Source organism: Octopus bimaculoides, chromosome 4, assembly GCF_046866305.1.
Source record: "Octopus bimaculoides isolate indiv1 chromosome 4, ASM4686630v1, whole genome shotgun sequence".
NCBI lineage: Eukaryota > Metazoa > Mollusca > Cephalopoda > Octopoda > Octopodidae > Octopus > Octopus bimaculoides.
This window is the reverse complement of record NC_142931.1, coordinates 134,351,481-134,364,152: the sequence shown is the minus strand read 5'-3', so window position 1 is coordinate 134,364,152 and position 12,672 is coordinate 134,351,481. Positions and strand designations below refer to the sequence as shown.

At 34.3% G+C, this 12,672-nt stretch overlaps 2 protein-coding genes and 1 long non-coding RNA gene across 3 annotated transcripts in view; 1 reads left to right on the top strand and 2 right to left on the bottom strand.

Moving 5' to 3' along the window:
* Window positions 1-672: 672 nt before the first annotated feature.
* On the bottom strand, window positions 673-8,449 carry LOC106878862 (elongation factor 1-gamma). The gene is made up of 11 exons (XM_014928207.2): window positions 8,421-8,449; window positions 8,118-8,276; window positions 7,037-7,100; window positions 6,806-6,948; window positions 5,007-5,150; window positions 4,008-4,137; window positions 3,723-3,811; window positions 3,101-3,183; window positions 2,550-2,722; window positions 1,178-1,302; window positions 673-883 (listed from the first exon to the last, which is right to left on the bottom strand). The coding sequence occupies exons 1-11, from the start codon at window positions 8,430-8,432 to the stop codon at window positions 731-733; spliced, it is 1,275 nt and encodes a 424-aa protein (XP_014783693.1). The 5' UTR covers window positions 8,433-8,449; the 3' UTR covers window positions 673-730.
* Window positions 8,450-8,660: 211 nt separating this feature from the next.
* Window positions 8,661-12,672, top strand: part of LOC106878873 (calcineurin subunit B type 1) — a 44,084-nt gene continuing 40,072 nt past the window's right edge. Inside the window, exon 1 of the mRNA XM_014928218.3 lies at window positions 8,661-8,888. Within this exon, the coding sequence (XP_014783704.1) occupies window positions 8,886-8,888 (3 nt within the window). The 5' untranslated portion in view covers window positions 8,661-8,885. The remainder of the gene's footprint in view (window positions 8,889-12,672) is intronic.
* On the bottom strand, window positions 8,750-10,620 carry LOC149136261 (uncharacterized). The gene is made up of 2 exons (XR_016241705.1): window positions 10,409-10,620; window positions 8,750-10,050 (listed from the first exon to the last, which is right to left on the bottom strand). It is a non-coding gene; the product is annotated as an uncharacterized LOC149136261 (long non-coding RNA).

Below are 12,672 nucleotides of genomic sequence, written 5' to 3'. Positions count from 1 at the left end.
TTACAAGGCAGTGTACTTCAACGGTTACAGAAGGGATCCAGAATATGGTCAATAGTCTCAAAAGTCTATCGCTAGTCTGAATAACGGTTGAAGCTGTGAACCTACCATGTTGAGTTTTTCTTTTTATCTTTCTAAAATTTTAAGTATTATTTTTCTTACAAAAAAAAAAAAGAAAGAATCAACACACACTGACTCCTTTTCACCTGTCTACAGGACTAACAGTAAGTTTCTACAAGACGAGCAACAATAAGAGTATTGCATTTTAAAATTATATAACCTATCTTCAAATTCTTATTTCTTTTCACTGTTTAGCTTACCTGAAATGTTAAAGCAAGAAATATTTTAAGCTCATCAATAAACGTATCTATTTACCAGGTCCATTGTAAATAGACATCTTGTTCTGAGCGAGTATATCACCATATGCATTTCCATCAGCCTATTTCATCAAAGGCAAGCTTTACATCTTACCTCAATGATTTACCAAGATTCATCCAACTTAGGAAAATTTCTGCTATGCGGAAGACTGGCAGATTCTTACACTCAAAGAAAGATCTCATAGTCGCCCAGACACATTTCTCTCCCTCAAAAAACTGTTCAGAATACCCCAACCATCACAAAGTTCGCAAATGAAAATCTCAGATGCAAATGCCACAAAAGATAAAGAAATATATATACAATTCAGTCATTTTATTTTATTACTTGATTTTACTTTGACAATGATATATAGTGTTTATTTAAATATCTTGCCTTGGTTTACCTTTTTACCACCAAAATTTCCCTCCCAACTAAGATATTCATCAACAAGTGTTTTTGTTTCCGGACTGTCTGGGTCCAATTTCTTCCAGTTATAACAATCGTAATCCACTTCCCAATCTGGAGAGAGCTGAAAATAGTAAACAAATATTTCAAGTTATTACAGTTCTATTAAGCAGCTATCAAAATTTTAACAAAAATAAATCAATGTACAAATAATAACTGCATATAGCATAAGAATCGTTTACGTCAAAATGCTTTACATTACACACAATGATACAAACAGTATTTAATAAGTTCTATTAAGAGGCTTCCACATGCCTGGTCACCAGTTCACATCAAGGACTAATGTAGAATGAAGCACAGACATTTATCACTGTAATGGGGAAAGATAAGAAATATTTAAGAAAATCAAGCAACTTACATTAAAAACTAGTTCATGACCAAGCCAGATCCATATACCAGAGATAGAATTCTTTGTATCTTCACCAAATATAAGGACACTAGCAAAACATTGTTTATTTAGTTTTTCTAAACGCTGGAACATTCCTATTAAAAAAAAAAGTGTTTAAAGTAAATAGATTATGCATTTATAAAAACAACCCTGAAATGAGAATTAATCCACTAAACACCACATTTAATAATCACAAACTGGAAGAATAGAACTGGGCAATATAGTGTTCTCTTATTAGAGGCTTCATCATGTCTAACCAACAGCTATATAAGAATCGCTTGATATGTGATGGTTGTAACTCACAATATATTTTGTAATTTAAATCAGTTCATATGCTCCTACAAAAAAAAAAAAAGTTGAAGATCTCACATTCAATTTCTAAATTAAAATCAAGCTGGCTATAAAAAGGGATAACATATTCGAGTAAACAGGCTTAACTGAACCACATATAATCTTGTCACAATAGAGGGAGACTATCTCCATGTGGTTAAGTTTGCTCCACAACTACATGATTTGACCTGCTGCATGACATCTTGAAATAGTGTTTTCTTTCATAATCTCAATAGAAAGAAACTGCTCCAAAAGCCTACTATATGTGTGTGTGTGTATTTGAATATCTTCCACTGATGCAAATCAGCAATACTCTTTTACTTGTTTCAGTCATTTGACTGCAGCCATGCTGGAGAACCGCCTTTAGTCGAGAAAATCAAGGACTTATTCTTTGTAAGCCTAGTACTTATTCTATTGATCTCTTTTTGCCGAACCGCTACGTTACGGGGACGTAAACAAACCAGCATCGGTTGTCAAGCGATGGTAGGAGGGGGGGACAAACACAGACACACACATATATATACATATATACGACGGGCTTCTTTCAGTTTCCGTCTACCAAATCCATTCACAAGGCTTCGGTCGGCCCGAGGCTCTAGTAGAAGACACTTGCCCAAGGTGCCAAGCAGGGGGACTGAACCTGGAACTATGTGGTTGGCACGCAAGCTACTTACCACACAGCCACTCCTGCGCCTATTAGGTCAGAAAACTTGTAAACACAGCGAAGTGTTGGCTGGCCCATTGGCAAACTATAATCAACACTACTGCACACCAAATGCAATGTAAAATTTCATCCTTTAGCATTCAGATTACTGATAAATGCAATGCTTACATTATCTTATAGCTATGAAATTTTGATGTGACCATTTTAAAGAATGACATCGTAAGAGGAAAGTGTGAGAAACTGGATCTGGTCAGTGTGTGAATATAAAACAGGTAGAATACTTGAGCCTGATAAAGCCAGTTTAAATGCAAATGAGCTAAACAGAAAAAGAGAAGGCAAATATCTCACCTCTGATCAAATTAGCTGACATAAAGACATAAGTCAACTCAGAATCATATTTGTATTCTGAAAGCCAGATGGAATAATGTTGTTTATCAAAATGTTCCCAGAAGTATGGAAGGGCAACAGTTTTTGTGTCATTGTTGGAATATGAACGCTTGAACTCATCCATGTTGAAAGTCCTGAAATAAAACAAATAAGAATACAATACCAACAGAGGAATAGTTGTGCTCAATACAGACAAAAGGGATTAAAACAAGGACTTCAATACATTAATAGAATAAGCAAATGTACAAAGTGTTGCAGGATTTTAGTGAAGTTGACAGCCATTACACCAAATGTAATAGGTTATTGAAGAAAAATCGAGATTATCAAAGACTTAACACTCAAAATAAAAGTTTAATAGTTTATGCTTAACTCTAGATGAACATATTCAGGTTAGATAACTTCTCAACTGTAATCTGAATAAAATGCCTATGTTCAAATTGATTCTTTAAATACACAAGAAATATTCTTTTTAGAAATTTTAGTTCATTAACAGAGTAATAAGTTTCTCTTACCCTTTATCGAGCTTAGCAAACGGATCTTCTCTTTTGGGTGCTGGTGGTGCTTCTAACTCGTCACCAGATCCTGCTTTCGGTTCCTAAAACAGAAAGTATAATCAGTTATGCTACTAAAACAAAATCTTCATTCTGATACATCAAATCATCAAACAGTTGTTACATCGAAATTTCATGAACACTTTTAGAATATAGGTGTTTGTCAAACTGAGCATTCATGCTCCACTTCTGAGCAATTGCTAACAACAAACCTCAAATACACCTCATTCAACAATTAGAACAGACAATATTTACAAATTATCCAGATAACTGCACAGAAAATTTCGCCCAAAATTTACATCCAAACTGAGCATGAGCTATCTAAACCATTTGTACATCAAGGTTGTTTCCTTCCCTGATAAGCAAAACCAAGTTGATTGTAATTACATTAATCACAATTTCATGATTAAATACTGACCCGAGAAGGGAGACAAGTAAGTGGACATTTGCAAACGAGAGAGCACAAACACTTTTACTGCAATAAACGAGCAGTCATTTCCTTTAGAACGAGTTACTAAATATATCAAAACGAGGAACAACCACTTCAACATGTTTAAAGGAACAAGACAAAATGGATACTTACTTTAGGTTTTGGAGGAGCTTTTTCAACCTTTGGTTGTTTCTCTTTCTTTTCCTTCTTTCCCTGACCATGGATTTCTGCATACTTCTTAGCTGATAAACATTTGGAAAAAGTTGGGAGAACATTAAAACATTTTACCACCAGAACCCATTAATATTCAGTAATGAGAACGTTTTTTTAGCTTATAAAATAAATTTTACAACTATTGACAGAACAGGAGAAACTAAGAACTAAAAAAATTGCTACATAGGTTAGTTTTAAAATACAGCAAATAGAAGCATATCTTACCATCAAATTGTGCCATCTTAGTACAGAAACTAAAAGTCCCAATAACAGATTTCACTTGAGGCTGATTGATCATGGTAGTAAACCACCTATTAACATTTATGTAACTTTTACGGAATTCAGGGTCTAGAACCTAAGGCAAAAAAAGTCACAATTAAGTATCAATCACTGTAAAAATTCAACTTCAATAAACTTTTCACAATAGAATTTAAAATCGTGATGGGGAAATTAAAAATATACTGAACACCCTTATCAATAAACAGTTAATAATTCATTACATATTAATGTTTTAACATGGAATCTAAGCATTCAATCTTGATTTAAACTTCATACAATATAATAAATATGGACACCCACCTAGCTAGAAAATTAGTATTTCAAAAGTAACATCTCAAAATCAACTGCTACATTTCATAATCTGAATAATGTGCGTATTATTTTTTAAATATACACATTTAGATTTTCCTTCACAGAAATCAAATAAGACTAAAACATGTTTAGAGTTGTCTCCCGTACATAAATTATTAAAATAGCCAAATATTTTAAATTATATTCCAGGTGCTCACAACCTTGTACCATACAACTAAATTCCTCTCAAATAACCCATTTTTTTTCAATAAGGAAAGGACATTTCATAATGCAGCCCCGAACACTGTTAAAAACACAGGACTATCCAGGCCGGAATGCATATGATATCAGTTGACCTGGTGTTAAACAAGCAATACTGTACAATCAGCTACAGCAAAAAAAAAAAAAAATAATAACAATAATTCAATCCAGTTCCTCGAAAGCTAATCGACATTTTACCAACTGACTAATGAAAACTGGTGAGGGCTGTCACCCAATGGAAAAATAGATTTTAAAACGATAAAAATATGTGACTAAGCAACCGTTAACGAAGTACATTAAATTTTTACATTTAAAAAAATGTATTATTCCATCAATCATTATTCAGGCACAACATCAATTAGGAGAATGTCATAGCTTATAACAAGTGCTTACCAGCTTATAGAGCTGCAACATATTGCAACATACAGTAATATCAGCCTGACTGATTTTTTCACCTACTAAGAATGTACGTGTTTGTAGATGCTGATTGAGAACAGTCAATACTTTCTTGATTTGTTCCTTGGCCTTTTCAGTTTCCTGTAAAATAGAAAAAACAAAGTGTTATAATATAATTTTTTAATCAATCATAAGGTTTCATAGAAACCTTTACCCATGAAACTCCACTACATACCCCCATGCATAAAAGGCACCCTCCCTGTTATCACCATCATTTAATGTTTTTCATGATGACATGGGTTGGACGGCTCAACAGGAGCCAGCAAGTAAAAAAAAAAACTGCACCAAACTGTCTGCTTTGGCATTCTACAGCTAGATACCCTTCTTAATGCCAACCACTTTACAGAATGTACTGAGTAGTTTTCACATGGCACCAGCAGTCACAAACTAGGATGGATTATAGTCGTGAGACATTCAAGGGACAGGAACAGGTGTCTTGCTCTAGGCAAAATACATGGTTATTACCAGTTGGAAAGATTTCTTTCCAAGTATCCCCCCCCCCCCAAGTTACAGGACAGAGAATATAAGTAGATTGAGCAGGATGAAAGGAACTAAAATACAATAAATTTACTTAATTTTAAGCTTCTTCATACTGTTAATTAGTGGAGCAACCAATTTTTTAATCAGGACATACATATCATCTAATTGTTTGAGTTATATTTCTTTTAAAAAAGGTCACTATATCTACAAGTTGCATACCAGTCCACCAAAGCTATGAAACTACATCTCTCTCACTGCCTAGAATCAAAAATGAAATTAGAATTAACTACTAAATACACATAAAACAACATGAACCTTGTATTGTCATGTATTAAATACTCATGTTAAATTCAAATAAAAACACAGAAGACAGACACAGACGTGGCTGTATGGTTAAGTTTGCTTCTCAATCACATGGTTTTGGGTTCAGTCTCAAGGCGTAACACTTTGGGCAAGTGTCTGCTACTAGTACTGAATTGACCAAACCCTTGTGAGTGGACTTGAAAGATAAAAACTGAAAAAAAACCTGGCATACATCTACATATATGTGAGTTTGTTTCCTTGTCTTCAACATCAAGATAGTCATGAGTGTTACTATCATACAAACAATATCATTCATTTCCATATTCTGCAAAAACATTGCCTGGTCATGGAGAAGTGTTTCCTTACATAGAAACAGCTGAGGATTGGTGACAAAAAGGGCATCAAGCCAGAGAAATTTTGTCTCAATAAACTGACCCATGCAAGCATGAAAAAGTGGATGGACATTAAAACAATAAACATCCTGAAACAGAAGATTCACATAAAAATCTCACCCATTGGTGTATGATAGGTTTCAGAGATTTACATAAATAGCAAGAACTTTTATTTTAGAGTTAGCATCATTCAGTAACCTGAATTAATATATAACAGCCAAATGTTTATGGTAAAAATTCATCTTGAAACCAAATAGTCTCACTTCTTAACTCTTAGTTTCCCCCCAAACACACAAGTACCTTTTTATAAGCTTTTGAGTACTTGGTTTATTAAAATAATTGTACACTAAATCAGACTTGATCCAGAAGAATGTAAAACATTTGAAATCAGCCAGGCTATACAGAAATACAGAACTAAATACCCATTTACAAAAACATGACAGGTGACATTCACTAGCATAGCCCCTCAAGTTTCACTGTATTTTATTTAATTTTAATTATGGGGAAACATTAGAAAAACTTCCAGTCATAGAACAATTTTTTCAAGTATTAGTTTCATACCTGCTTGTTGAACTGAATAATGCCAAGACATGGATATACCCATGTGCAAGATGCAGGCAAGATCTCATTATCAGCAAAGTTGATCCACTGAAGGATACAAGTAGCATCTTCAACAGAAGTACCTCTTAACTGAGCAGATCCCACTAAAAAATAGAGGTTATATACATTATAGATTCATATATAAACAAGAAAATGCAGGGTTCAGGGAATCAACTGAAATATTAGACTTACCAAGATGAGCAATTGCATTACTTTCAAAATAGCATTCCCCTGTTGATGATTCAAAAGCAGGGACCTGAAGAAAAATAATACACATGGTAATACAAAGAGGAAATCATCATCAAATTTGTTTCTCTGAATAAACATATATTAAGCAATATACATCGACATGAGTTTTTTTACCCAGTTTTCTTAGGTTACCATTATACTCACAGTATTGTTGTATGAGACTGCCAGCCTGGGACACACTCAACTCACATTGAATTTCACTTCGTATCTCAATGAATTTCAGAATTCAATGCCGACATTATTTCTATGTATACTAGAAACTACCCAGCATCCCGCACATCGGTTGAACCTTTGCATCCCCTGCTGGCTTCGCAAGAGTCGTTGAGGAAGTAACCTGGGCGACTTTTTCCACACCAACAAATCCCAAAGATCGCTTTCTTTTTTTAAAGAAAAATCTTTTGTAAAAAAAAAAAAAAATTGGGGAGGCCATGTCAATTGCAGATATTCACCAAGTCATACAATTGGGTTACTAGTCCTCAGGGAAGATATTCCTTATTTGCTCAAACTGGGCAAGTTTTATGTATATCAATGTAATTCTTATTTGAGGAAGAAATTTTGTGAAAATGATAACCATTCGCAAGGTGTATTTTTCAATCACTCTAAGACAGTTATTCCATACTGGACTTTAGCAAAATGGCAATTCCTAGATTTCTAGGAATAGTAACATGCAACATACTTAGTGATCAACGTCACACAAATATGTATCAGTTATAAAATAGTTCTTGGTCGACTATGAAAACGAAATAAAGCCATGACTGAACACAATAGCATGATAGTGCCGAAAGAACTATGACGTGTAACAAGAGCACAGAATCAATGAAGAACTGTAATCTTCTCAATGACTTCTTTTTGCAATTCGATTACACACATGCAGACAAATTTACATGGATACATATATATACACACATGCATACATACGTATCATACACGAACACACTGAACATTTGCTGATGTTATGAACTGAATGTTATACAAAAATAAGTTTCCCCGAATATGTCTAAAGGTGAAAAAGAAATGTATATACTTTTCCAAGAGGGAATTTCTCCAAAAACACGTTGGATTTATTAGTTTCTCCAAACTGGAAAGCCGGCGGAGATGATGCAACTGTCAAGTTTGCACCGCTGTATTTTGCGGCAATGAGGATTTTGTAAGCTCGGAAATTATCCGGATAAGTATAAAGGGTCTGAAACACAATGGATTATGAAAATAATTATAAAAATATATAACACTGGAATAGAAAATTGCAACAATATGATTAGAAAATGAAATTAAAGAATGATTGCCAAACAGAAACCGGATGAGAATAGGAACATGATTCAAAACGCACCCCACTCGCCATTTTGCCAGCGTAAAAAGGAAGTTATCAATGTTAACGTCTGCGCAATAGCGACGAGTTCAGTGTGCGTGTGTGTATATGTGCGCGAGCGCGCACATGTGTGTATGTATATGTATGTATACACATATATATATATATGTATAGATATATATGGTGCCCGGATGTGATGAGAAGTCAACGCAGAGTCGGAGCCAGACAAATAAAGCAAAGCGAATCTCCTCCCACTGCTTCACTAACACATATACTACCACCATAGCAGCATCAAGTGTCGCCGTCTCCACCTCTATCATTATTCTGTAGTTGTAGTTCAGGCTTCTGTGCCAAAAGACTAAGATTAAATCGTTTGGAAACACCGCAGTTTTGTAAAACAAATTTGGCGAGAAGACAGGACGACGACGATCACTACCAAGTCTCCCTTTTCTCACCTAGGACAGCTACAGGGATTTCCCTTCGAATATGGTGAGCGGTTTCTAGCTAATTTATCAATGTACATTTTCGATGCTTGTTTGGTCATGTCTGGGAATCATTCTCTAAGTGTCTGTCTGCTTCTTTTTGCAGTACTTACATTTTTTTTTCTCTACCAGTCAGTGCTCGATGCATAGAGGTGCCAGTTCTCGGGTTGAACACCCACACTACATCGGTCATTGAATTCATGGACATTAAAAGACCGTGGATAATTCATGTCAGTCTTCCCTGTCTCTAGATTTACATTTGTTGTATAACACTGGATTATTTCTGCTATCACTGACTGCGATGTCAAATAGCTTCTCTTCGTTACCCTTTATGTATATGTATCTGTATGTGTGTATGTACACACACACACACACACACACACACACACACACACACACACACACACACACACACACACACACACACACACACACACACACACACACACACACACACACACACACACACACATATATATGTATATATACGCACACACACATACGGGGGTTTGTTGATCACAAACTGTCGCCCTTTCAAAGCCAATTCCTTTACCGATTTTTTGTTGTACTCGTTACCATTCCACAACAAGTTATCATCTTCAGTTATGTGTTACTATCATCATTATTCAGCTTCCTGACCGATTTGTCTTGTTTGTTGAGTGCCACCTCTAAAAATGGAAGTAGACGAACTACCCAGATCACTAGCGCCTCTTCCAGCAGATTTCTTGACTGTCGATGAGATCTGGGAATTCTTCACCTCCGCTTCTATTTACTGCTCTGTCTTGCAATGAATATTGTCTACCATTGTCGAGGTATCTTTGCCGTCACTGCACAATTTTAATAGCAGCTGCACATCTTATACTTAATACAGATTTCGTACCACCTTCTTCAAATTGACAACTACAAAAATCAGGGCCTTTATTTTATTTGCACTTCAGTCTATGTTGGTCTGATTTAGTTATTAATTTATTTTCATCTAATTAAAAAAAAAATAATAATAAACTGCAGTACCTCACCTGGAGTATAAGCACGAATATTTTTCCTCCCTCAATATGTTTAGGTTTCGTTGCCTGTTGTATACCTTACCTGGGTTATTTATTCTCTGAGGATATGCTTGTGATGGTAGTTGCATTCTCTCTCTCCCTCGCCCTTTTTTTCTTTCTTCTGTTCTACAAGAATTCATAACCATTTTTAGTTAAACTAGAATTAGTGGCAGCCTTCTAATCTAATTCCAAGTATAAATAGTGTCTTCTTTTTAAATTCGACATTCCTCTGGATTTAAATTCTGTTAGAACCTTGTTTAATTGCCTGAGTAACCAACATTTTAGATTAGATCAATATGTTTAGTCACTGATCCAGTTTTTAAGAATTTATGGTTAATATGTTAGATATAATTTATTATTTGAGTCTAATACACATTAAAACTAAAAAATAAAAATATTTTGGTTTGCCTAATCCCTTAATATCAACAAATATTCTCTAAAGAAACGATTATTGCTCTAATTTATGCTTGAAATTATTAATTACCTTTATGGCTACCTCCGATTTATAACCACTGTCGCATTTCAAAATTGAAGTGGTTTGCATTTGGGCCCAGTTTATTCTGGGGGTATTTTTCCCCCACGTCGAAGTTTCATTAATTGTATTTCTTACTTCTTATAAACATTCTAAAAAAGAAAAAACAGAAGTACAGATGTCTTTTGAGAACATCTTGCTGTAAAGCCTTGTTGCTCGGAACAGCTGATAGAAATGAACGTATGTCACTTGAGTAGTTCAGTTTGGATTAAATATATTTAGATTAAAAATTAGCACTTCGTAATTTGAATCCTAAATTGACTATTTGTACTATCAACAATTATATATTGACCTCCCAAAGTCTGGGGGGTAAAACCCTGTAGTTATGATATATATATATATATATATATATATATATATATATATATATATATTGTTCCCACAAATCTCTTGAAATGTACAAAATACTATTTCCTCTGGGGCAATATCAGATCAACTTACGCTTCGATATTTTATTTATTTATTTATTATTCTTATGGATTTTCTAAACTGTATACATCAGCAGTTACTAAACAATCTATGCTGCATATTCTATTGTTATGCAGTGCACTGCTTAGTATGAATTTACCCCTACCCCTTATTTCTTCAGTACGCCAAAGCAAATCAGTAGATTAGCTAAGCTGTGGCTGTTTAGCTTAGGAATTGTCATATGTATAGTGCTTGGTCAGGAACTGGTAGTTCATTGAAATAGTTTCAGTTTACTTATTAATACGCTGTTAATGTCACTACCTCTCATTTCCTTATATATCTTTAAAAACGTTGTGCTCATCTATTGTCAGACTTCTATTTTCTGTTTAAGAGTTACTGTTGAACAGTAATCTTGATTTGTGGCTTGCTGGTGGCATCTAAAGATCTTGTGTACTTAAAGTTCGATGACCTTTCAACGAACAGTTGGGTATGTATACGCATATCAATGGGCATAATCCGGATTAGTTGTTTACTGCTTAATATTAATGTGATTTTAACACGGTCGTTATTTAGCGTGTGTGAATTGTGTAATCAATTCAATCTGTAAGTAGGAAAAAAAATTAGCAAGAAGTAATTGATTTGTTAGCTGATTTCTAGATGCTATTCAAGCTTGTTCAATGAACATGAATGATTCGTTGGCCTGGGTAATACCTAGGACCACCACCATTTACCGTCATAACTGCTTCAAGACAACTGTAGAAATGTTATTCTTCATCGGGAACACACTCTAACATAGCTAGCACAACATTATTTCATGGGTTTTGTTAATTCATCAAGACAAATAAACAAATGATGGTCACGGTGGTGATCATTTTTGTAAGTAAACATGATGGAGGGATTTCCTTTGCTATCTTGTAATCACTTTCATAATATTTTAGTCTCAGCTTAACAAACTGGTATCAAATTATTTTCTAAATTAATCAGTTGCTGCTCTACTCATTTTTCTGTTCAATTATATATTTTAAGCAACTGCATTTGTTATTATAAAAAAAGAATTTCACTTGTGTGTGTGTGTGTATGCGAGTGTACATACACAAATATACCGTGTAAACTTGTATATGTTTAGAAGGTTAATAAGGTTGCTCAACTATGAGTAATTTGATCAGGTTTCTGAATGACAACAAATTTTATATGAAACTCATCTGGTATAAAAATATTGAGGCCCTGGCAATGAAAGTTTGGGTAAAAGAGTAGTGATGAAAATAGTGTATCAGAGAAAAGAAATCCCTGAAACCCTTAATTTGTACTTTTAAGATTAATTATCTATGAAAAAAAATATATATATAAAATTCTACGTGGGCAGAACATATTTTCAGTCTCTCACACAAGGATGCATTGAGGCTTGTATTGTAAACATTCACAAAGAGGAAGGAAAAAACCTTTTAGAGTGTAGTTATATATCCTGGAAGAATCAACCAATGCAATCATTTCAGTTGATGGAGTTGGGGCTGTGAAAAACTTACAACCATCTACTTACAACATAGCAGAGAATTTGCTACAAGAACAATACTCTACAAAATACATACAGATTATAGTTTATTTGTTGAAACTTGGAGCTATACCTCACTATAGCATGTAATGCATTGTTGTATAGGGACAGAGACACTTCCACAGGAGTATCAACATGCAACACAAATTTCTGAAGTGTTTAACTTATCTTTAGAGTGTATATTTACATTATTCATATCTACCAAGTTTTATTCAGTTTATTTTCTGATTGTCATAGAATTTCTCATTCCTGAATCTGT